The 25,803-nt window shown below is 34.0% G+C and overlaps 2 protein-coding genes across 2 annotated transcripts; one reads left to right on the plus strand and one right to left on the minus strand.

Moving 5' to 3' along the window:
• Positions 1–1,260: 1,260 nt before the first annotated feature.
• knstrn (kinetochore localized astrin (SPAG5) binding protein) lies at positions 1,261–5,412 on the minus strand. The gene is made up of 9 exons (XM_088926092.1): positions 5,387–5,412; positions 4,780–4,857; positions 4,549–4,681; positions 4,303–4,332; positions 4,034–4,133; positions 3,177–3,291; positions 2,838–2,899; positions 1,912–1,986; positions 1,261–1,442 (listed from the first exon to the last, which is right to left on the minus strand). Exons 2-9 carry the CDS (start codon positions 4,844–4,846, stop codon positions 1,311–1,313), a joined length of 714 nt encoding a protein of 237 aa, XP_088782218.1. The 5' UTR covers positions 4,847–4,857; positions 5,387–5,412; the 3' UTR covers positions 1,261–1,310.
• Positions 5,413–5,551: 139 nt separating this feature from the next.
• Positions 5,552–24,239, plus strand: knl1 (kinetochore scaffold 1). The gene is made up of 26 exons (XM_088925218.1): positions 5,552–5,624; positions 6,634–6,686; positions 7,307–7,349; positions 8,111–8,167; positions 8,535–8,611; positions 9,012–9,067; positions 10,115–10,139; positions 10,439–10,479; positions 10,619–10,671; positions 11,221–17,151; positions 17,362–17,515; positions 17,876–17,934; positions 18,192–18,290; positions 18,899–19,014; positions 19,469–19,559; positions 19,844–19,960; positions 20,467–20,554; positions 20,789–20,872; positions 21,363–21,402; positions 21,808–21,912; positions 22,029–22,129; positions 22,235–22,303; positions 22,503–22,612; positions 22,903–23,024; positions 23,294–23,419; positions 23,968–24,239. Exons 2-26 carry the CDS (start codon positions 6,649–6,651, stop codon positions 24,080–24,082), a joined length of 7,917 nt encoding a protein of 2,638 aa, XP_088781344.1. The 5' UTR covers positions 5,552–5,624; positions 6,634–6,648; the 3' UTR covers positions 24,083–24,239.
• Positions 24,240–25,803: the final 1,564 nt, after the last annotated feature.

Below are 25,803 nucleotides of genomic sequence, written 5' to 3' on the forward strand. Positions count from 1 at the left end.
CGGCTTTGGTCCTCTCCAAGTGCCATCATTTTATGCCTTTAGCATCCTCAATTCTCTTCAAGGTAGGTAAAACAAATCAGTCATAATTCACACTCTAATGGACTTTCAAGAATAATTAAAGGCATGAACCCCTAACCAAAATCAAACTCCATTCATCTTTGAATAAAAATCAGTTATAGTATTTTTTTTCTGTTCTACACAGAACAGGAAATTGTTTATCAATAAATGAAAATGGAATTCAAGAATAAAACATGTAGATTTTTAAATTTTGTTTTCAAACTGAAAATCTGTTTAGACTAACTCACACCTCACCACCTATTAAGGAATAAGTATTTCAAATTACATAGCACATTATTGTGCTAATTTAGCCTATATACAGTGTAATATGAAATAATGAAATAAAAAATGGTATCATACCTTTTATTTAACAACTGAGTAAATCATGGATTGTTTAACTTCAATTGAACTGAAATACTTCTTCCCTCCCCCAACAGGTTTCTTTTTGTTCCTGTATTATTATAACACAAGTAAAGTCACTACAGATGGCTGTCCTAGCTTCTCAAGCAGTAATACCAGCTGGAGTTCAAAAAGAGCTCATTCCAATATTTATGTAACACACACCTGCCAACAGTGATCCTTCAATGAAAAACCTCTAAATGAAAATTCTGAGCACCAAGTCTATATTAATCATGTTGACTTATCATTATAGACTTAGTATATACTGTAGGTAATATATAGAGAGTAACAGATGTGATATATATAAATCAAGTCCTTTTAACAAAGAAAAGGCAGTCATAACCTGATGTAGGATATCTGCAAAAAAGTTTTCCTTGACATCCAACCTAGCAGAGCTGATTTTCTGAGAGAACAAATAAAGGAGAGTTCAGGACTCACCTAATAAAAGTTATTTAAAAGGACACACGACTCAGTCTACTCCAATTTACATATTTTTCTTTCACTATACTTGTTCTCTATTTATAAAAACTGTACATTCAATACTTTAATAACAGCTTTTAAATTAAGCATTTTTGTATCTGTGTTGGGCAACTTATATAACTGGACCATGTAATCCAATGAAATGTTGAATAAAATAATCTGTCATGCATTTCCAAGATTGATTTTAAATAAACCTACCGTACAGATTTATAGAGAAAATTTAAAAAAAATAAATTAAAGGCTCCTAAACAAATTTTATTTAAAATCATTGTCTACAAGGGTCTGTTTTTCTTGGTTTTAATATTTTATTAGGTTATAAAAAAATACTAATTTTTACATCTCAAAGCGAATGGCTTTTCTGCCGGCACACAAATTTACACATCAAGTAGCTGCTGAGCATCATCTAAAGCTTTCTCCATTTCTTGTAGTTCTGTTTGAAAGTTTTCTTTTTCCTTCAGATGCCTCTCTATTTCTTCTTGCTGAGCCCTCACTTTGGATTTAATTTCCTACAAAAGAAAATAAGTGAAGGATTCAACCCAACTCATTTTATTGCAGGAAAAAATTATGGTTCTTAACAGTCAGTCTTTTAGATAAAATTCCACTTAATTAAATGTATTATTCTCTTTTTCTAGCATCTGACAACTGTACATTACCTACACGGGAACTCACGGGACATTGTAGGTGTATGGTTCTGAGTGGAACACATACAATATATTTATAATTAAATAAAAAATGTACATATTTATAAATATTTAAAGAATATTCTGAAAGGCTACACATAAACACGGAATAAAATATCTATTCCCTGCTCATGCTAGATTTTTCCAGAAAGGCTATGGCTTTTCAGAGAACAATTTACTATTCTTCTTATGTTTAATTTAAAGTGTATCACAGTGGGCTTTTCTAGTCATGAGCAAAGACTTTTAAATGGAAATAAAAAAGCCTTTATTTGCTGTATATTAAGTAACTCCTTACCTGCATCTGTAGCCTGTGCTCAGAAGCTTTCTGACTAAATACCTCCAGTTCATTTTGCAAATTCCTAGACAGACTCTGGACCAGAGAAAATATTGATTATTTCCTTTCTAGAAGCAAACATTTGCAAAAAGCTAAAATCTTTAACAGTCTGGTAACACTGCATTTAAAACAGCTGAAGAATAGCCATTCGCCTGTCACCTATCAGTGTGTTAATTGTTGTTTCTGTCTGTATGAAGTTCAGACACCTTGCCCTTTTTAAACATAGGAATTTGTCAATGGAAACTCAGTTTTAGAAGTTCAAAAAAATAATGCTGAAATGGTTTAAATGGTTTTTATTTTTTAAAAGACAAGGCCAAGTAAAACTAGTGTTAATTATAATTAGTGTTAATTTGGGTGAAGACGACTCATCTACATGTTCATACTATGCTGATCTGAACTAAAATGTAACTTTTGAAAGGACCAATTTTAGTCGTTCAGCTGAGTGTCCTTTCGTACTGATTATTTTCTGCTGGTATGGACTGAACTGGTTGGTCTCTAGAAACAAAAGAAAACTGTTCATCCACTCAGTCCAAGAATGTTCAAAATTAAACAATCAAATTTGTTTCTTTAAATTTCATTCAAATTAGATTGATTTTAAAATGTCCTTACCATCCTATTAGTTAGGGTTCCTCAGTCAGTAAAGAAAGAACATTTTAATATGTGTGCACAAAACGATTCAGTGAAAATCACAGCATCCCAGATTTTGTTTTCAGGTATTACACATTCAATCTCTACAAAATAATATCTTTTTGTCATGAGGGTGGGATATTATTTCAACCTTCCTGCAGCATGGGGTTATTTCAAGAATGGAGTACTAAGAGAGTGAATGCTGCGCACTATTAAGAATTACAAAACAGATACCTTACAGTTTAGAATGTCAGACTCACCAACACTTCCTTTCTTTGCTCTTCATTTTGTTTTGCTGTTTCAAGGATTTTTTCACCTGAAACTTAGGATGAAAAAAGTCATACCCCTTAAAAAACAAGCTTGTTTAATTCTCTTATTGCTCTGGACTAAATCAATGTGGCAAAACATTTCATGCAGCTTTAAAAGACCATTTTTAAAAGTATTTTTTCCACTTCATTAATAAAATATCTTTTACTTACATTCCAGATAGCCTGCAGTTCTGTGCTACCCATATTACAAAGCAGTATGCATTGTGAAACTGAACAAATCAAAAACAAAAGGAAAAAAATCAAAATAAAGAAAATGGATAATTTCTTTACCTGGATCAATGTTGCTAGTTTCCAGAAATAGCATGCACTTCTCCAGCTGCTTTTTAAGTTCACTGGATTCTCCTTCCAGACCTGTGTATTTCTGCGTCAGCTTTGCAATATTCTCCTTTAAAATAAATGTGAGGTTTGTTCAGTATAGAAACGCATACCCTGCCTGAATTGACAATCAAGGGGATGAAACGTTTTTTAAATAATTTTATTTTTATTAATCAAGGGGATGAAACTGCTGCACAATGTAGATTAAAAGAGTGGTAGTGTAGCCATATGAGCCTATTTATGTGGAACAAAGAACAACACCTCTAAAATTTCTCCAGACTAAAAAATCGTGCATCAAGAACTAGAATAAACCATGAAACATAGTTTCATCCATCTATTTTCCACTGCATCCAGTACAGGGTTGCAGGGAAGCCAGACCCTATCCAGGTAAGCAATTGGCGCAATTCAGGATACACCCTGTAGAGGACACCAGTCCTTCATGGAGCACAGACACACCAGGTCCAATTTTCCCAGAAGCCAGTTAAACTACCAGTATATCTGTGGACTGTGGGAAGAAACCGGAGCTCCAAACAGATAGCACCCTGGGAAGTGAACCCAGGACCCCAGCCCTGGGCAATGCTGCACCACAGTGCCAGTCGTTTGCACAGCTTATTTAGCTTTAATATTTTATTAAAGGTGGCACCACAGAGTAAGTCTTATACCTTCTGATTCTTAATAATGGGTAATGGATACAAAAATATTACCGATACCTTATCTCCTAAGCCCCTTCATTTCAAAGGATGTTTAATGGTGGGTAATGGTGGCACAGTAAAACCAATTGCTTCATAAAAGTGAACATGGACCCAACTTACCTTTGCCTCTGAAAGATTTCGATACAGCTCCAGATTGGATGCTTCTAAAAGCTGGTTCTTATCTCTCAGTTCTGCTTCCACACGGAGCCTGGTATTTGGTCTGAAATGAGGATATACAAAATTAAAATATTCGTCTATTAACTTTCATGGAAAAAAAAACAGTATTACAATGTCATTATAAAAAGCAAAAAGACACTTTTAAAAACAAATTCCTAATATAGTTACACACAATATTGATTTTTGAGAACAAATAAAAAAACATTTCTTACCCTTTGTAAACACCATTTTGAGGAATTTTCCTGGCCAACAACATTGAAGAAATCAAAAGGTCAGCATTCACCTTCAAAACAGCTATTATTTTAGGCTTTCAAAATAAAATCTTAACAAAAGCTAATCTATCATATATCAGTATACAGTTTCCTAACTATGATGGTTATTGTTCATTATAAAGAAACCTTTAAGCAGAGGAGAGTAAACATTTTCCATGATCAGAACAGAAGCAATGCTGTAGTCACCTTTTGCTGACAGTTGGGTTTTGTGGTTTGAATGCTCCAACCTTTTCTGACTTTACAGCAAAGTTGAAACTGGTAGGTACTTCAAATTTGGGAGCCACCGTTTTTTTCATACTTTCAGCAGGGCGATCATTTGCTATATGTAAAATAATAAATTTCTGTTACAATGTTACAGTTTTGGATTACAGAATTACATCACAGAAATAAAACATTTCGGGGTCTCATAAAACCTACATTTTGTTGCTTCGTATTGCTTTTTTTCTTGATAAAGAGGAATTCTGGAATTCTCTCTCTCTCCCATGATTTTAGTATCTGAAAAAAAAGGATCACCTTTCACTACACAGCATCTATTTGATAGGTCAGATTTAAAATGGGCCTTGAATTTTACGGTTCCCTAACATGTATTTTAGTTTAGCATACGAACAGCGACTGATCACGATTAAATTGTTAGTATTTAGAAATCAATGAGTTCATTGTTAATCGTAAAATATGCTGTATTTTAAGGCTCTCCGGCAGTATGTCTGAAAAAGATTGCGGCTATAGCACTAAAAGTAAAAAACACGTCAAAGCATGGCACTATAAATACTTTAGTCACACAATCATCCGCAAATCGATTAAGTTAATAAGAACTTTATACTTATTTTAAGAACTTCATGAGGTATACTTTACACTAATATTTTAATTACAGCCATTAAAAAGCTCAAGAATTAGTTATAGTTTAAGTAGTTAATAGTCATATTTTCCTAAATTGGCAACGAACATATTGAAAACTCGATTAATCAAAATAAGTAAACTTAATACAACACGATCTGTATTATGAACACGAGTCAAGAGTACTTACCAAGCTTGTTTATTGCCCCTTTGCAAAAACACAGCAAAACCCGCTCTGAAATTTTAAAATAAAATACGTCACTTCCTTTTAACGCCCCTGGTATAGGAACTCAGGGTTTCGGAAAGTTAGTGCGCATGCTTGGTAGTAGAGCGGTTAAATTTGAAAAAATTAAACATCTGCAAAGGGTGGCGGAAATGATTATTTTGGATAAATATAAATGAAGATTAAGACGGCGATATAATTAAAGGTATGTGTTAACATGTGTGTCACTTTTTAAAAGCAGTCTTTAGTTTCAGTTTGATTCAAAAGAATCATTTTAATCAATAGGGCGGTATGCTCTAACTACTGTAGTTACCCTGTTTGGTGCGGAGCTCAGTACTGCAAAGGAACAAGTAATAGGTTTATTCCATGCTGAAAAAAAGAAGAAAGAGAACACAACGTTTCGGCCGTGGAGCCTTCTTCAGGTTGCATACAATGGCTGTGGAGATAGGGGAAACGTTGTTGTGAAACCCTAGCGTGTTTCTGCTCTTGAACGTGTATGATATTTCATTTCAAACAAAGAATATAAATGGCATTTAACGATGTGGACGTGTGTGGTGATGTTGCTTTCTGTGCTAACCAACCTGTTCACACTGGCTCAGAGGATCTGTGAAATGCGTAAATGTTAGCTACATCAGTTAAATAACTGCATTCTACAATACTGTATAAAATCTTTACATGCATTTCTTCATGTGCATCCTAGCAAGTCACTTACAGTAATGTGTTTCTGATTTTACGTTTATTCATATGGATTTGTGCATTCGTTTAATGTCTATTAACACATGTTTGACATTGATCAGACTAGAGTCATGTTAGCACGGGGAAAGCTGTGCCTTGTAGCATCCACCCAGATGGTTTGGAAAAGTGAGGATTTTCTCGATAATTAACTATTGAAATGCGTATATGTTTCATTCGATATACACCTAACGTGGATGTACTAGTGGACAGATTTACTAGTGTTACTAAACAATCTCGGAAAATGAAACCCCGCAGCATTTATGTCCTGATGTTCTTTCTCTTAAACTGTGTATCAATTTACAGTTTCACATGAAACGCCTTTTTAGTGGAGAAAAACTGTTACCTGTAGACAGAGTGTAGTCGAAAAGACTGTTTAGCAGGCATTAAATTTTAATTTATTGACAATATTCTGATTTGAAACTAAATGTTATCAATAATAAGTAAAATACAAAGCGAAATTAATTTAGCTTTCTTTCCAGAATAAGATTGTTTGGATGAAGATGGAGCCTTTTGTAGCAATCCCAAGTGATCAGTAAGTTGTGTGTTTAATCACAGTTTTAAACGTTTTAGAGTACGTGTCTTTATTTGAAATTCTAGTTCAGAATGATTTTACAATGTATTTATTTACAGTAGCAGTGACACATTTGGGTGAATAAGATCTTGGTGTTTGGAAGGTGAATAAAGTGAGCTAGGTTTACATACAGATTCAACATTCAGAAAATTTCTGTTTGAGTGAACACCTGCCAACAAACTAAAGGCCAGAAAACTTCTCCATTTTAGGACTCTTAGAATCTTTTCTTTATTCTGATTTCTAACTTGGAATTTTCAGTTAAGTGATTCTTTTAATCATAGTATATTATACTGAAAATATGAAAATGCATATTCACTTTTTATTATATATGTTTGTAGAAAGGCTTTGGGTTTCAACTTTCCTTGATACCTATAGCTTGCATTGATGGCTCTAATGTGCACTTTATTAAAGGGATGTTGGTATCAAAATCATGCATATAAATATTTGAACCTTGAAAACAATGCAAGAGTGCACTCTTTGAGATTGTAGCACCACAACTGTATATTTTAACTGCTAGAACTGTAAATGTTTGACTTTTTGCAAGGCGGTGTTAGATTAATTAAAATTATCCAATTTTACAGGTCTGAGCCGACTAAAACCAATAATATGCGAAGGATTTCATCGGTATGAGCCTTTAAAAAAAATTTTTTATGTTCCAGCTTGCATAACAGAGGTGCTTTTTAGCAATGAAAATTTGCATATTCTGTCAAATCCCCACAATAATTGATGCATCTAGATCTTTCAGAGTGCCAGCTGTAGCCTTGGTGCCAACACCAAACACTATGCTTTTAATGTTAACGGCTCTACTTCTTGTACTATTAAAGCAGTGATAACACAGTACATTTTTCATTCGGGAATTTAAATTGGTTGTTCAAAACCATTAAAGATAAACCAGGCAAGGCTATGCCATCTTATATTACTGCTGATTGTGTTAGAACCATCATCATATATCTGTCTAGTTATATCTTGTCCACATTTATGATATCATAATATTTATCTTAGGCCTCTTTCTAAACTAGTCTTTTTCACTATTATCAGAATAGTCTGATACAAACCGTATAGTTTTCTCCTTTGTACCAAGTCTCATTACCTCCATACTCCATACCGCCATGTTTTTCTTCTCTTTTTTTTTTCTTTTGCATTCTATTTAAATGTACAGAAGTGCTGGGTGTCCATAAAAAATTTCCCTCAGGGGACAATAAAATCTTATCTTACATTTTAAGTGTTTTTGACTCTTTATCAAACACAGCTGTTCAGCTAGACCTTTCATTTTTGTATACAATGAGCAATTTGTACACTTTCTGAACAGAATGTGCATTTGTTCTTACATTTGTTAAAGTACATGTGTATGTAAACTAAGAAGTCTGTTTTTTTTTTCTTTTTAGATTTTAAAAGCACCTCGCACCCCACTTAAAAGTATTGGGGGAGAAGATGGGTGTCAGGTAATTTCAATGATACATGATTGGGTATTTTAATTTTTAAAAGTCATATACTGTTAATTGTAAAGAGCTTTTAGAAAAAAAGAGCTCTATGCTATAAAATATTCTTTATAGTGCTTTAAACAAAAGAGTACTTTATCTAGTTTAGGAGCTGTTAAACTCTTTTTAGTGTGCTTTGCTACGAAAGGAATTCCAGCAGTTACACTGAATAGTGTGGTCTAGTTAAAGTAGTTTTCTCTTACTGCTTATCTGAGATCGGTATCAATGTTAATTCTGTAACAACGATTGATGAAAGGTGTAGTGGGCCTTAAGCTTTTCCTTTAGTAAAGTTTGCAATTTGAGATCACCATTATTTTTTTTCCCCTGTTAGGACTGCACGAACAAACCATTTGAAAAGAAAAGACGAAGTTCTCGAAGAGTCAGTTTTGCTCAAACCAATAATATAAAGTAAGATTAACATATTTTCAGTTTTCTTCGCAAATGTAAAGTGGCATTCGATTACAGTTTTTGTTATATAAGGGCTGAGTTGATAAGACAAGTTATGTCTATTCTCATTAAAACACTATTTTCTCCTGCTTGGGATATCATTTGGTTCCTTGCTGTGAAGAACATATTTGGACAGATATTCTCCTGTTAATCATTTTAAAATGTTTTTTTTCTAATATTTTAGCTAATTTAATAATTGTGCTTAAGTGCATATGTATTAAGCTACATATGTATTTACCCAATGTAAGCAGACTTTCCTAAAGGTAGATAACATTAGAAAATGAATCCATAAACAGCTGTAATTGACATTTTATAACCTGAATATTACGATCTGTATTTTTATTTTATTATGTCCTCTTAGGGATTTTAAAAATGACTCACCTGTGACAAAACTTTTGGGAGACCTGGATGGAACAGGTAGGTGTTTGTTTTTATTTAATAATTAATACTGATTTAGTAATATTCCCCTTTCTTTTCAGGTAATAAGTTTTTTTTCTCCACTATTTGTCCAATTTTGCATGTAGTCATACTGGCAAATTTTAGTCATTTTGACTATTTTAAGTAATAAACTAAAAAGGTATTAATATTGAGATATTCAAAAATTGTTAATTATCTAAATCATTCTAATTTTATACTGTTTTTGAAAAGTATACAAATTTACCCACACTTCAGAATAAACAATGGAATATAGCTTAAGGCAAAACAGGTGGAAAAGCCAGCAAAATGTTTATGCATTTAATACTGTTTATATGTTAATGTTTCTAAATATCAGTTCTTAAAATGTCACATAATAGATAAATTGATGAATGTTTATTTTTTGTAGTGATTATTTTAACCTTAATTATATATACGCATCTCTGTCACTATGTTCTTGATTCGAAAAACACCAATACATAAAGTCTTATAGATAACCCTGAATTGCCTGTTTGTGAATTTTGGGAATGCTTGGTGGTTATAGACCAATTAAGCAAGTCATATGCTCGGTTAAAGAAATTCCAGTCTTGGGGAGCTGATAGCTTTAACAAAATTGCAAAATTTAACATCTATTATTGATCAGAGTTACAATTCTTCCATTTCTTCAGAAATTTATGATTTAAGGGTTACCTATAAAACCAACAGGCCTAGTCAACTTTAGAAAAGGGGTTGGAGACCCCTAATCCATGATGTTGCACTTTTAATGTGAAGTAAATTTAACAATCTTGTAAATTAGTGCTAGATCATATAGTGTTTTTTCATGTAAGCACCATACATGGAAATGTTGGGATAGACAAAATCTGTTGCATTTATGAATGATAGAAGCAAAGAAAGCAGAATTCATCCGACTAACTGCAGGAGAAAGGAAAAAAAATGATATGCACATCTTTCAAAAATGAACCAGTGAGATGTCATATGGCATTTAGTTGATATTAAAGACAATCTGCATTTTTTATTAAATTGAACTAAAAAATACATTTGCCTTTTTAGAAATGGAAGATTTGGATAAGGAGAAGTAAGTATATTTTATTTTCCTACATGAAACTGACACCAGCTTTTTGCATGGCGTTTGTTTTTTTTAATCATTTTTGGGCAAAAAGGCATACTGTGGTGCAGAAATAACATTCTACAAAGTATCATAAATAGTGTATATTAAGCCCCTAGCAGTTTTGATATACTCTTATTTTATATTCATTCAGGCCTTGGCTTTTATTTTCTATATTAAAGTAAAGCAATGTATGTTGAAATCAGGGATTTTCTCTTGAATAACCTTATCAAAACCTAGTAAAATAATCAATTAAACTCTTTTATTAGCAGGTTGAATGCTGATCAAGATGGAAAACCACAGTTACTTGGTAAGAATTTGAACTATGAATATTTTTTAACATTTTAATTTATAATAATGTAATTGTTTCTTGCAAAGCTGGTATTATTTGTTAATTTTTTTCTATTAATGAAGATAACTGAGGAATCATTTCATGTATAATTTTTCAGGCATGGAAACTTTGCTCAATGCTCCCCTACAAGTTCCACAGCAGCAAAATAAGGTTAGATATTTTGTTTCATTGTTATAAATTAAGCCAGGTAATATATAGTACCTTTAATTGTCCCTAAAATTAGGGGGATGACCAATACAGACATACTTCTAGTTTTATATTGGGATTTTACCTTGTTACACGAGAGCAGTGTCACTGTTCCACAGAACTGCAGCATTAGCTTTACATACATCATGAACAGTTTAATCATATAAGTTATCCAGAATCTTTAAATGTCTCGCACATAGATAGAAACGATCAATTTAATATTAAAAATAAGAAAACAAATCAAGCATTTCAAAAACATTTGAATGGATGGCCAAAACGGATATTTGAAAACATTTGTTTACATCAACAAAAACCCCTTGGAGACAGAAAATTAGTTATAGCAGGCTTTGAATGATCAGGTTTCAGATAATACAGTAATTTCTTATTTCTTTATATAAATACTTTGTTATATTTTGGTTGAAAAATTCCACTTTATATTATATAAAGAATATCAATTCTAATAGTATGTTAATGGAAATCGACATTATATAATTTAACTTTTTTCCATCTCAGGAAAGGTCCTTTTTTGAGCATGGAACTATGGACACAGTTGCTGATAAAACGGTAGTATTTTCTGAAGAAGACAATGCAAATATGGATATGACCTACAGCCACACTATCCTTATTAGTAAGGATGATGATGACATCAATGATGTTGCTAACTGTGGAAATCTAGATGTCGGAGAGTTCATTTCTAGACTGGACAAAAACAAGAATGTTGGTAATGCTGACTCAAGACGGGAATACAGCTACTTCAGCAGATGTGAAGATTCAACAATCTTTGGTAATAATTCTGTGAAGACATCTGATTTCAAAAATGGCCTTGCAAAATCAGCTGGACAGAGTGGTAACAGACGCTTTTTCAGTGATCTAAGTTCTTTAACCCCATTGGTTCAACAGAATTCTGTGCCACCTGGGCCTGAGAAAATATGTTCCAAAGATTTTCTTTCCAGACTCAAATCACATGGATCTGGTTTTGATAAAGAAAAGCAAGCATCTGTATTAACAGAAAGGTTTGATCTCCAGTTTATCAATAAGACAGTGTTAGTGGACAAAGAGGACAATATGGACATGACTAAAAGCCACACAATTTCAATAGATACCAGAACAATAAATGAGAATAAATGTGTCATACATCCTGCAGAACCAGATGATATGGACATGACAAAAAGCCAGACTGTTAACACTGCTTACAAGGAAGTTATGGCTTCTGATCCATTCAGAGTAATCCCTCCAAAAACTAGAAAACTTGTAGCTGGTTTAGCAGGTTGTAGCAATGAAACTGTTGTTTTTTCAGAGGAGCTTAATGAAATGGACATGACTAAGAGCCATACAGTGGCTATTGACACTAAGAGCATTTTAAATGCTAGTGAGAAACCACTGGATTTTTGTCATAATGCTCTAGCTTCTTGTGGATTGTCCTTAAGACCTGATTATAAGGACATGACAAAAAGTCAGACGAATTCACTTGATTACAAAACTAATGCAGCACTTACCAATCCAGCTAAAGACATTAACAAAGCATGTAGAAGTGTACTTGGTTTTTCTGTTCCAGCTGATAAAACAGTTCTTTTTTCTGTAGACAAAGATGATATGGACATGACTAAAAGCCATACAGTTGCTATTGACAACAGAAGTCTTTTGGGGCAGAAACGTGAACAAAATAATAAATTAGTTGACATGGAGATGACAAGAAGCCAAATTGCTGCAATTGACTGCAAGACTATTGAAGTAACCGATCCACTCATGGCCATGCAAACTAAACCTAGAAGTAATGCATCTTTTTCAGCTCCCTATGATAGAACAGTGGTGTTTCCAGAATACTTTGCAGAAATGGAGATGACACAGAGCCACACTGTATCTATAGACAGCACAAATATCTTAATGGCTAGAGAGAAATCTGAAATGTGTTTTTCTGAAAGCCGTTTACCATGTTCCCCTTCTTTTACCTCTGTGCCAAAAGACATGGAACTTGCAAAGGGCCAGACTGTAAAAAGTGACTTTAAAACCACTCTAGCAGAAAATTCCACTTCAGAAAAAAGGAAATCTAAACAAAGTATCTTTAGTTTGTCTGTTCCTGCTGATGGAACAGTTGTCTGTTCAGGAGAGTATGATGATATGGATATGACTAAAAGCCACACTGTGGCTATCGACTGCAAGAGCATTATTAGAGAAATTGATAACCCAATGCAGTCATTAAATAATAATGTTCCATCGACTTTGCGTTCAGTAATTAATAATGCTGATGAAATGGAATTAACAAAGAGCCAAACTGTATTTGGAATGTTTGAAAAATCTAAAAAAAATCAGATTGGTTTGTCTATTCCTTCTGATAAAACAATTTTTTTTCCGGTGGACCAGGATGAGATGAACATGACAAAAAGCCATACTGTATCTATTGACAGCAGGAGCCTTTATGAACAAAATGTGGAGCAAAATGACATGGAAATAATGAAATCCCAACCTGCTGCAGTTGACAGTAACAATATTGAAGATGATCGTTTCATGGGAATTCCTACTAAACTGAGACCAAATATGACTGTTTTTTCTGCTCTCCCTGATAAAACAGTGTTTTTTTCAGAGGACATAGCTGAAATGGATATGACTAAAAGTCACACAGTAGCTATTGACAGATCATACATCTTACCAGCAGCAAGTAAAGCAATAGCCAGAGACAAAACAGGAATGTTAGTGTCTAAAAGTATTCTACCAAGTTCCCATTTGTCCACCTCTGAAGCAGATGATATGGAACTTACAAAGAGCCAGACTGCTAAGATTGACTTTAAAACCACTGCAGCAGACAGATTTGTCCCGAAATGTAATATCAGATCTGGAAGAAGTGTCTTGGGTTTCCCTGTTCCTGCCGATATAACAGTTATGTTTTCAGGAGGGTACGATGATATGGACATGACTAAAAGCCATACTATGGCTATTGAAACCAGCAGCCATTTTGAACAGAATGAGGAGTCAGATGATATGGAAATGACAAGAAGTCAAACTGTTGCAATTGACTGGAAGAATATTGAAGCAACTGATCCAGTTATGGGGATCCCAGCTAAACCAAAATGTAATGCGACTTCTTTATTGGCACCTTCTGATAGAACAGTACTTTTTTCAGAGGACTTAACTGAAATGGAAATGACTAAGAGCCACACAGTGGCTATCAATAGCACAAACCTCTTACCAGAAAGTGAAAAAAGACCCAGAGAGAAATCTGGAATGCTCTTGTCTGAAAGCATCCTACCACATTCCCACTTTTCCACCTCTGAACCAGATGACATGGAACTTACAAAGAGCCAGACTGTTAAGATTGATTTTAAAACCACTGCAGCAGAGAGTTTTGCCCCAAAATCTAACATCAGATCTAGAAGTGTCTTGGGTTTGTCTGTTCCTGCTGATAGAACAGTCATGTTTTCAGGAGAGAATGATGATATGGAAATGACAAGAAGTCAAACTGTTGCAATTCATTGCAAGAATCTTGAAGAAGCTGATCCATTTATGGGGATCCAAGCTAAACCAAAACGTAATGTGACTTCTTTATTGGCTCCTTCTGATAGAACAGTACTTTTTTCAGAGGACTTAGCTGAAATGGAGATAACTAAGAGCCACACAGTGGCTATCAATAGCTCAAATCTTTTACCAGAAAGTGAAAAAAGAGCCAGAGAGAAATCTGGAATGCTCTTGTCTGAAAGCATCCTACCACATTCCCACTTTTCCACCTCTGAACCAGATGACATGGAACTTACAAAGAGCCAGACTGTTAAGATTGATTTTAAAACCACTGCAGCAGAGAGTTTTGCCCCAAAATCTAACATCAGATCTAGAAGTGTCTTGGGTTTGTCTGTTCCTGCTGATAGAACAGTCATGTTTTCAGGAGAGAATGATGATATGGAAATGACAAGAAGTCAAACTGTTGCAATTCATTGTAAGAATCTTGAAGAAGCTGATCCATTTATGGGGATCCAAGCTAAACCAAAACGTAATACGACTTCTTTATTGGCTCCTTCTGATAGAACACTAGTTTTTTCAGAGGACTTTGCTGAAATGGAGATAACTAAGAGCCACACAGTGGATATTGACAGCTCAAACATTTTACCAACTAATGACAAAATAGGCAGCGATGAATCTGGAATGTTCTTGTCTGTTTCTGCTGATAGAACAGTTGTTTTTTCAGGAGACTGTGACGATATGGACATGACCAAAAGCCACACAGTGGTCATAGATAAGAGAAAAGTAAAAGAGGTGGGTGAAGATTGCATGCAGTCTGTTCCAAATAGTGTCCAGCTTAATTCTGAGATGTCGGCTGCCATAAAAATTACAAGAAGCCAAACTAGTGCTGTTGACTGCAGGCCTGTTGAAGCTAATTCATTCATTGGAATTCGACAAAGACCTAGAAAAAGTGTGACCTTTTCTTCACTTCCTACTGATAAAACTGTTGTGTTTTCAGAGGATCGGAATGAAATGGACATGACTAAAAGCAACACAGTGGTTATTGAAAGTAATTTTTTTCAAAATAATGCAAATGTGCAATATTTACTCAAAAGTGATACAGAAAAGACAAAGAACCAAACTATTGCTAATGATGTGAAAAGCAGCATTGAAATTAACCATCCGAATGCACAGGGAAATAAGAGATTTAAACAAAGTGTGCCTCGTTTGTGCGCCCCTGTGGACAAAACTACTCTGTTGACAGATGATCAAGATGAAATGGACACGACAAAAGGTCACACACTTGCTGTCAGAAGCAGTAAGCTTTTTACACAAAGAGAGAAAACAACCGATGCATTTAATAACTCCATTCTACGAGTAGACTGTTCAGTTTTGGATCAACAAAATATGGATATAACAAGGAGCCAGACAGTTTTTATTGATTGCAGCACTAATCCAGCAGCAGGTCACAGTACGAAATCTAAGCAATGTGTGGCTGCTTTATCAATGTCTGAAAAAAATATTGAGTTTTCAAAACAATGTGATGATACGGATATGGCTAGAAGTCACACACTGGCCACTGAGAGCAGGCGGCCTTTTGAGCAAGTACCCCGTTTACAATTTCAAGATGATATACAAATAATTGGAAACCAGACTGTTACCATTGGCCACCAAAACAGTGAGATAGTTAACCCATTAATCAAAAGTAAAAGTGCTTCAGATGAGTCAGTTCCCATTAAAACAATTACTTTTTCAAAAGGTGAAAATCTCATGGAAATAACCAAAGGCCAAGAAGTGGCTATTAAAGGAAGGAGTCCTGTGCAAGGCAGTGAAAGAGATGTAGAATCCCAGGAAATGTCAGTACAGTGTATGTCTACAGCTATCAAACCAGATATTTTTTCATCCTCTGATAAACCTGCTTTAGGTATGAGTGTAGTGGTAGATGGTCTTGCAACAGAGAAAACACTCTCTGATTCACTTTTTTGTTTTGAACCTCAAAATGTAAATAAATTAGATGAAGAAAGAGGATCTGAAGACAAGAGTAACTGTTTTGGATTAAATAATCAAGAAGTTAAAAGAGAGAGTATTCCTTTCATAGTTTCTGACTTTAATTTAGAATCAAGAGAGCAAATGAAAAAGGCTGATTTAACTGAATTAACTTGTGAAATTAATAGAACAGTGGAAGAAAGTGGTGAACTATCTCTACAGAATTCGGAGGCTATTAATGAAGCTGTCAAAATGGCCAACAGAAGAAGGAGAAGTCTTGTGGATCTCCAGTCAAAACTTAAAAACATTAAAAATATGATAAACAAATCAGAAACTGGGATGACCTGCCACACAGCACCTTTGCCTAAATTGATTAAGCTCTCAGAAACCGAAACTGAAGACAAATGTGTAAAAGATTCCTTTCCCAGAAATGAATGTAACAATCCTAATGCAGCCGATAATGGAGAGGTACATTTTGCAGTATCTGAAGAGCCAAATAATCTTCAATGCAACGACAACAGTAGTCATGTGGATCTTACAAGGAATATGACCACACCTGTTAACTTCTGTTATGACAAGCCTCAGAAAGCATCAATGCCCTTTGGTGGATTTCTACCAAAGCTCCCACAAAAAAAGAAAATTCTTAATAGTAAGACACTGAATTGTGCACAGAGCGGTCATTTTGGGAAACTACTGATTAATGCTGTAACGTCGGACACTGCAATTCAGCAAGGAAACAATGACCCCGTCCAAAATATTGATGAAGAAATTCTTCCTTACTACACTGATGAGGAGGACTCGGCTGAAAATATGAACTGCGAGTTCCCCGCAGAAAACTGCGATAAGGAAAATGCTGTTGAAACTGTTGAGACTGATGTTGGTGTGAATGACTCAGGCTTTGATAAACCAGTACTCAACCAAACGCCAAGCCAGAAAAGACCTCTCCAGGAAGATGGACATGAAGACATCATGGTGCATGAAAGAAAGATCAAGAGAAGCCCTGATGTTCCTTCTGCAAATCAAGAAAAGGTGTGTTATGTTTTTTTATAACGCTTCAGAATGTGCTTTGAAGAAGCAATGAATCAATTTTTTTTTTCTGTTTGACTGTATAGGTTTGCTTTTTATTTAGAATTTATTATATGCTGGAAGGTAGGTTATTTAATTGATCCTGAAATTTACATCTCTACCAGGTAGAGTTCTTGTTTTCTTGTCACTACAGATTTTTATTTTCTTACTTAGGAAGCCAGAGTGTGTCGTGTCCAGTGGAGCAGTAGTGCTTTGGGCATTACAGCAGAAATCCTGCCAAGTGGGACAATGACCAAGACCTTTGACACCACTTCAGGTAGCAGCAACAGCATGAACCTAAAAGCTGAAGCAACATTTGACTCAAGTGGTAAGTAACATTTTTTGTTATAATGTTTTACACTAAGTTAGTGAACATGGAAAGGCTGTGATGTTGAATTTAAGAAAAACAGAAAAAATGTTAAACAATTTCTACAGAATTTGTATTTAAACAGAAGCCCTTTGTCCTTAGTGTCAAAAATGCTCTATCTAACATCGTAGAAATATACATGATAAAGTCTTTACAAAATGATCTCATTAAAATGTACTAGATTTCAAATGATTCTAAGAATTTTGTAAATGATCAATTGAAACGAATAGGCAATAGAAAGAAAGTAGACGTAGTGCTCAGAAACTGTAAGAGCCAATACATTATTTAATATGTTGTTTTTTTTTCCTGAATGATTCACAGCTCAGAGATGCAGTAGATTTGAATCCCAATTTTTGGAGGAGGTAGAGGATTTACAAGAGGTAATTTTTATTGTATGGATACATTATATTTTGTTTTTTGTAAAAGTTTTATACAACTATAAATTAGAAGGTGCTAAACTGTATAATATATTTATATAATAAATTAATGAAATGTTTAAATAGCCACTTTCTTTAAGCTCTTAAAAATGTTTATGTATCTTAAGCAGGTAGAATGTATAAATGAATAACTAAAAGTTTTATTTTTCCTGTGGGGGGAAAATGTGTATAATCATTTAACTTTTACTTTTTTATTTCAGAAACTTCAAGATGGTAGCATTACAGCCAAAGAATTTCTCCAGCTCCTTGATGTCTACATGCATATCCAGAGACCTAGGCAGAGCACACTTCCTCACAATGTAGGAATTGAAACAAGCCCGGATCTTTTGTTTCGTAGTTTCATTAAAAGCTTGTTTAGTCCTTCAGTATTCTGAAGAATATTATAATTCTTCTTGCATCCATTTCGTGTTTACAAATATTAGGTGCCATATCAGCAAAGCATTACTGCTTTGGGGGTCCTTATTCCCAAAAGGTTATCCACTCTAGATTCAAAGATTGTATAGATTCTGTATAATGTAACTTAAATTATTCTGTTAGCCTTCTCAGAACAATGTTATTTAAAATTGTACAAAGCAACAGGTTTTATCTTTATTTTTAAATGACATTCTTGGTCGGGCGGTGGCTCTGTGGCTAAGGATCTGCACCTGTGGCTGGAAGGTTGCTGGTTCGTATCCCGCAGCCAGCAGAGGAATCCTACTCCGTTGGGCCCCTGAGCAAGGCCCTTAACCCCAACTGCTTCAGGGGTGCTGTATAAATGGCTGACCCTGCGCTCTGACCTCAAGCTTCTCTCCCTGTCTGTGTGACTCATGGAGAGCAAGTTGGGGTATGCGACAAGACAAATTCCTAATACAAGAAATTGTATATGGCTAATAAAGTGATCTTATCATTTTACTCATCTGAATTGCAGGTAGCATCAGATTCAGCTCCTAAGACAGAGGTCTTGCTCAAAGAAAAGTATATTTATAGACCTCAACAACAGGTTTACGAAGAGGACTGTCAAGCACTGACAGAGACTGTGGACAAGTATGTTTATTTGACATATACCGTGTGACCACTCATTCTTTACTGCTTTAATAAAATGTATTCATTCATATTTTCATGTATCAGCAAACGGATGTCAGCATTGTAATACATGTATTTACTTTTTCATGCTTTCATTGCTATAATCTTACATTTAAAAACTTAAGAGATTTTCATTGTGTAGCATCAGTAGAAAATTGTTTGGCAAAATTGAAAACTTCTCACAAAATTAACAATGTCAGAAACTTTTTAAAATATTTAATTGTATACGAAATTATTGTGATGGGTTTACAAATGACTGAATGAATGAAGGAATAAGATCTCAACCAAGAAAACATTCTTATCTGTAATGTTAGCTCCTGTATATAGACATTGGGAAAAGAGAACCGGATTAAATCATTTTTGATTTAAGTCTGGATTTCATATTTGAATAAAATTTAACTTTTTTTTCTTCAAGATTAAAGACCAGAATCTGTGACCAAGAAAAAACTTTGAAGAGCATGAATGAATCTCTGTGGTTAACAGTGAAATCGTATTCAAAAGAACAGGTCTGTTACTCTCTTTTACATCTCTTTAAATGTATAATTGGATGAGTGAGAAACAAGGAATTCTTTGAGATGTTTATCTACTTCTCTGCTATCATATTTTTTATACATATATCAAAAGTAGGAAAAAATAATTATTGTCAACTATGTTTTACCAACTATTAAATATTTTTTGTATAGCCCTAAAAATCTATTGTGGTATGAATCTCATATGTAATAATTGCTTTTTTCAGTTTGTGCTTTTACAAGTGCTATATCACTATTAACTTATTTTTTATTCCCTTCAGTTGAGAAGTCTTGCATTCAAGCTGAATGAGAAAAAAATACAATTCAGGAAGAACGTCAAAGCTTATTTCCATGAAACAAAAATTGACTCGTATTCCAAGCTGGTGCAGTGTGCACAGGTGAGAGAGCAAGTGAACCTTCACACATTGTGTTAGGGATCTTATGGATGTTTATCGTACGGTATTTTTGAGAAATAGTGTTTTATAGAAGAGTAAAGTTCAATACACGTGCAATGATATACACCAAGTAGAAAATCTTAAACACGAAAGTAACTGCCATTGGGACTTCCCAACCTAGAGTAGTGTGGATTCAGGGCTGTTTTGTCTGTTAATTTTAAAAAAAATGTACACATGTAAAATCAATTGTAGCTGAGCAAGTTAAAATTGTGGTTTCTCATTTAGAAAAGAATCCTGTTAAATCCCGTTAATCCTGTCCTCCTTTCCTTTTGTTGGCTTGTTGTATCTGATTTAGAGGTGGAGAAAGTACTGAGCAGCACATGTGCAGAATGTGCCTAACATGCACTTCCATATTTTCCATACTGAAATACAGAGTTATCTCTGAAATTTATTGAACAGTGCTAAGATTATCATTACTGTACATATCCAGAAATAATTTATTTCAACAGGCTGCACAACAGGATTTGAAGGAAAAGATCAATTTGACAGAAGGGTTGCTGCAAAACCTAAATGAATGTTTCCATAATCTAGAAGCAGGTATGTACAAATGTTTTGTTCAGCAAAAATTACTTAGTTATCTGCATTTCCTTGAATTTTAAACTATACACTGACACCTCGTGCTATGTTGATGATTTTAGGAGATTTAGTTAAAAGATTTGTCCACTTTGTTCTGTTGCTGAGTAGATATATTGTGTAAGATAGTTGATATCTATCATTTATTATATATTAACTTTTATGTGTATAACTATATTTACTGGTATTATTTTGTAGAGCTTGCAGGCTTGGATTGTTCTGAAATGGAAGAAGAAAATGTGAACCCTGAATTGGAGCTTACCTTGAAAACTAGACAAGAAGGTAAATTACTTAGTTTGAACCCACTTACTTCTAGTACATTTAGATGAATTCCCAATGTATAGTAACCCTTTAAGTGCTTTGTTTGCATTGTTAATGTCCACTTTTTGCTGGAAATCACAACATGCACGATTTGGAATTGCTTTCCTTTTTTTTGTGATTATTGGGGAAATTAGACTGTAGGGTTTTATAGGTATTTTTTACTGCTGCAAATTTATTGATACAGTATAATAAAATTAAGATGCAGATTGAGGCTTTTTCCTTTTTAGTTGTGTAGAAGGCTTAATGATAGCACAAATAGCATGCCCGACCTTGCCACATGTTTGAGTTCACGTTCTACAGGAGATAATACTAAATACGAATACTAGCAATAATTATTGATGTCCATGTTAATGTTTCATTCAAAGATGAATAGCCTTTCTTAATTTAATTATATAATTCAAATGTGCTTTATTCAGTTTTCATTTTTTCATTTTTCTTTGGTCAATTACAGAGCTTGAAAACCTAAATGCAGAAGGTGCGGATTGTGAAAGGTAATCTGTTTAAATGTTTGATAAAATATGAAGAACCTTTTTGTCTACATTAAACTTAATTTAAAATTACAATTAATATTTACTTTTCATGTATTCCGTTACAATGGGAGCAATGTGAAAGTTGCATTAAATAGATTTCTCAGAGGTTTTCCCACAAGCACTGGTTTAAATGCATTTGCTGTTGGTGACATAATTATGTCATTATATGTGACATAATTATGTCAAATAGTGACATTAGTAACCACTTTATACTGTAAATTAGATTTACTTAGATTACTAGATTTTGTATGCTTTTTGCATTTGTAACTATGTGCTCCTAGACACAGAGGTAAGTGTCAATATTTATTATTGTTTTTGTTGTTGTTGATAAAGATATTACTAATTTAAAAAAAAACTTTTGTTCAGGAAATTGTTCGAATTAGTGACGGAAAATAAACAGCTTGAAACTGAAGTTTGCAAACTGCAGGTGAAAACACAAGAGTTGGAACTCTTCATTCAAGACCTCAACAGGTGTGGCAATTTTATTTTAATAATAATAAAAAGTAAATAGTTTTTCTTTCTTAAATCAGGAATTTAATGTAATGAAACATTGTACCATATTTCTCTCTTTATTTTTTTATTTCTAGATTGTCAGAATGGACACTTACTCAGTGGCTAGATGGCCGGGCAGTCTTCACCTTTTTGAATGGATCTCTTGAACTCGAACTGGTATTTGAAGCACCACATGGTGAGTAGCAAAAGTGTATGTATAAAATTCTGATAGTAATATTAACCTTAGGTTACTTGAGATACAAACAGGTTCAATGATGTAGTTTTATTTTTTCTTTCCCAGATAAAACTCATTCAAGTGAAAAGGCTGTGCTAAATATTCTGGCTATAAACTTTTACACACTATTGGATGGTAAGTATAACTATACTTTTGAATCTTTTGTTTCTGCTCACACAGGCTGCCTTAGTCTTTCAGTAAATACTTTTTAAACCTGTTACATTAGCATGGTGTTTTTGTAATACAGAACAAATAAAATGAATTTCCAAGACAAGACTCAGTTTTCATTAATGGTTATTGATATTGATGCAAAAATGCTTTCTGATTTCCACAGATGAAAGAGCACATCCTTCCTCTCTTGTAATCCACAGTCTGATAAACCAGTTCATAAACAGTAAGGAAAGCTGGTGTAAGAAATACTCAACACAGTATGATATTCCTAAGGTATGTACTAAACTGTTGAATTGTTGTTGATATTATATTTTGACAGCTTTTCTGCTAAATGTTGGAGATACATGGTCCATTTTTTAAAGTTATTTGACTAAATACACTGAAAACCTATGTATGAAACATTTAAATGTCTCAATCATTGTTTTCATAGTACGGCATCTGGACAGAAATATGTTACAGAAATCTTTCATTCAAGTTGCTGACAAAAATGTCCCCTAAATAAGGACTAATAAGCTAAATATTTCTGTTAGTAGTTTTCAAAATGCTTCTTATTTTTCTGACAGCTCCTTCATGACTTCTCTATTGTGGTTAGTCATCTTCGTCTTCTTGGACAAGAGCTCCGATACCTGAAAAAATGGGGGCCGCTCAAATTTGATATATTGGAAATGACACTTTTAGACACACAGTGAGTTTTTATGTCTTTGGTTACTATACATAAAGGTGGTCTAGAACCATCTAACTCTAAAGATAACTGGCTGGTTTTGATTTTGTCCTGTGCCTCTAAACACAAAATATATATGGTTGTAACTACTTATTTTTAAAATATGCATTTTAAAAGTTGTTACTTATGGATTTTTTTCTTTGCCATTTGCTGCCTAAATCGAATAATATGGAAAATAAATTTTATGTATCAATCGTAAACAATTCATCTTGTTTCCCTTTTTGTAATTTCAGTGTCAAGATTTTGTTCTCCAGTGTTAAAGGATTTGCAAAGTTTGAAATTACATTAGCTCTTACTCCAGCTTACCCGTTTTCCCGTCTTGTGCTGTTGGACTTTAAAAATTACATTGGAAATTTTAGGTAAGTCAGTGAAAATTGTGTTGCGGTGCAAGTTTAAACTGATTCCTAAACAGTTTGGCTTTTACATCATTCCCTTTGCACCCAAACCCCCTCCTTTTAGTGTTTTGCATTCCAAATTTTCTTTGAAAAATTGTGGCGACTCCAAATACATGATGTCTCTAATCATTGCCTCACGATTTCCAAAAAAGTAACGATATCATCAAAAATAAGCCATCATTTTTCTGTTTCCCTTGGAACCAATTTAGCCATTCCCCTTTTAAACCTGAACTCCACAATTTTCCATTAAAATTATTTTTACACTTTTTCATGTCTCTTGGATTGTACAAACCTACTTTTTAACAAAGGAGTATTCACAATATATCACAGTATTTTGATCATCACATCAACAGTGATACAAAAACCAATTTCTTTTATATGGCATCTATAATACACTGTTGAATACACTGTTTACCTTCATATATTAGTATCATATAAGAAAACAGTAAGGTTGATATTTTATGGTTGTTTCACATCAACTAATTAGAATCTGAAACCTGTTTATTTCTTAGGTGGGAACAGATCGAAGAGGTACTATGTGCAGTTCAACCTGAAAACAACTACCTTACCAGGATTGTGGAAAAGATTCACCTAAACCTACTGACAAAGCATTCTGTCCATTTTTAAGCACTGCTATATCCAATGCCATTTTTTAATGTTGATGAGAGTTAAATATTTTAAATCCAAAACAGTGTTTAAAAGCTTTTTAATATATGCACTCAGTTTATTTTGAAGATTAAATTCTTCATAACCCTGTGTTAGCCACCGAGCCTAATATGTTATTTCTGACCAGCTTTAGCTCAGGATGGAGGAGCTGTGTACTAAAGACTCCAGCCTCCCTCACATGTTTCTGATGCTGATATATTGACTTTTTCTCTTTTGTATTCAGTGCTACTGCCTAACTAATGTTCCGATTTGGTAGTCAGTAAAAACTTAATTAGGGCTCTAATCAGAAGTTACAATAATACACAGCCTTTCATTTCACAATGTCCTGGTTTGAGCAAGCCATGCTGTGTAGTACTAACATACTATTGTGGGTTTATCATTTGTGACATTTGCAGTGAAACTTTGCTGTAACTTCACTGTCCCTTTTTAGCACACATCCTGAATTTAGGTTTCTCATTAGTGCTAATCAGTTTGTAAAGTCAGCCTTGTATATATAAAAACAAATCGGATAGCTGCAGATATTTACTATTTGCAAAGGATTTACCATTTTTTAAGTAGACTTTGTATATTTGAATAAATATGTAAGCATTTATGTATTTTTTTTACTCTGTATATGTATAGATGCAGCTTTAAGTAGAGGTGAATCAGGATTTTTTTTTCTCTTTGTCTTTTAAGTAATTTTAAGTACGCTTAAAATTCTTGTGTATTTAATTTAACCAGATATATTTCTTAATTTTGCTTTTTTTGAAAAGTTAAGCTTAAGATACAATGTTTTGTGTTGAATAAAAATTTATAAAAAGATTCAGACATGATTTGCTTTAAGTGTGCATAACTACACTGCCTGTTATTAAATCTCTGTTATTAAATATTAAATAGGATTACATTATAAAAATGTGTTCATAATTGAAACTGCTGCCAATATCTAAAGTATATTGGTATACTAAACAAAAAGATTGATGCTCCTGTTTGTAGTTTTGTACTTTGGACGTCCCACATCTGCAATGCAGTTCTTTCATTATTTCATTTTTAACTCTTCAGCAATCTGTACAACAGATTCTGGGGTTAAGGAATTTCCCATGACCAACAGATTCAAAAGGTGGTGTAATTAAGATCATCATAAAGGCTACAAATGACAGGAGGCTGTTCGGCTCATTAGGCCTATTTGGTAGGAAATTGATCAGCCATTTCTTGAAAGAAACTAGAGGACGGGCTTCAACACTATAATAATAATATCACTTTATTAACCCTTTACAATTTCTTGCATTATGAATTTGTCTTTTCACATACCCCAGCTTGCTCTCCATGAGACACAGATGGGGAGAGAGCATGGGGTCAGAGCACAGGATCAGCCATTGTACAGCATCCCTGGAGCAGTTGGGGTTAAGGGCCTTGCTCAGGTGCCCAACAGAGGAGGATTCCTCTGCCAGCTGCAGGATTTGAACCGGCAACCTTCAAGCCACAGGCACAGATCCTTAGCCACAGAGCCACTGCTCCACCCCAAACTAGAACTGGGTCATTTGTTCCATTCCCTCACAATCCTTTGGGTAAAGGTGTTCCTGTTCTTGGATTTTAAATGTACTGTACACAATATTCAGAATGAGACCTTTCTAGTGCATAGATTGTGTACTGTATAATTGTGGCTTACACAGCAACATTGAAAGACCCAGGAAGCTATCAAGTTT

Source organism: Atractosteus spatula, chromosome 9, assembly GCF_055471065.1.
Source record: "Atractosteus spatula isolate fAtrSpa1 chromosome 9, fAtrSpa1.hap1, whole genome shotgun sequence".
Classification (NCBI taxonomy): Eukaryota; Metazoa; Chordata; class Actinopteri; order Semionotiformes; family Lepisosteidae; genus Atractosteus; species Atractosteus spatula.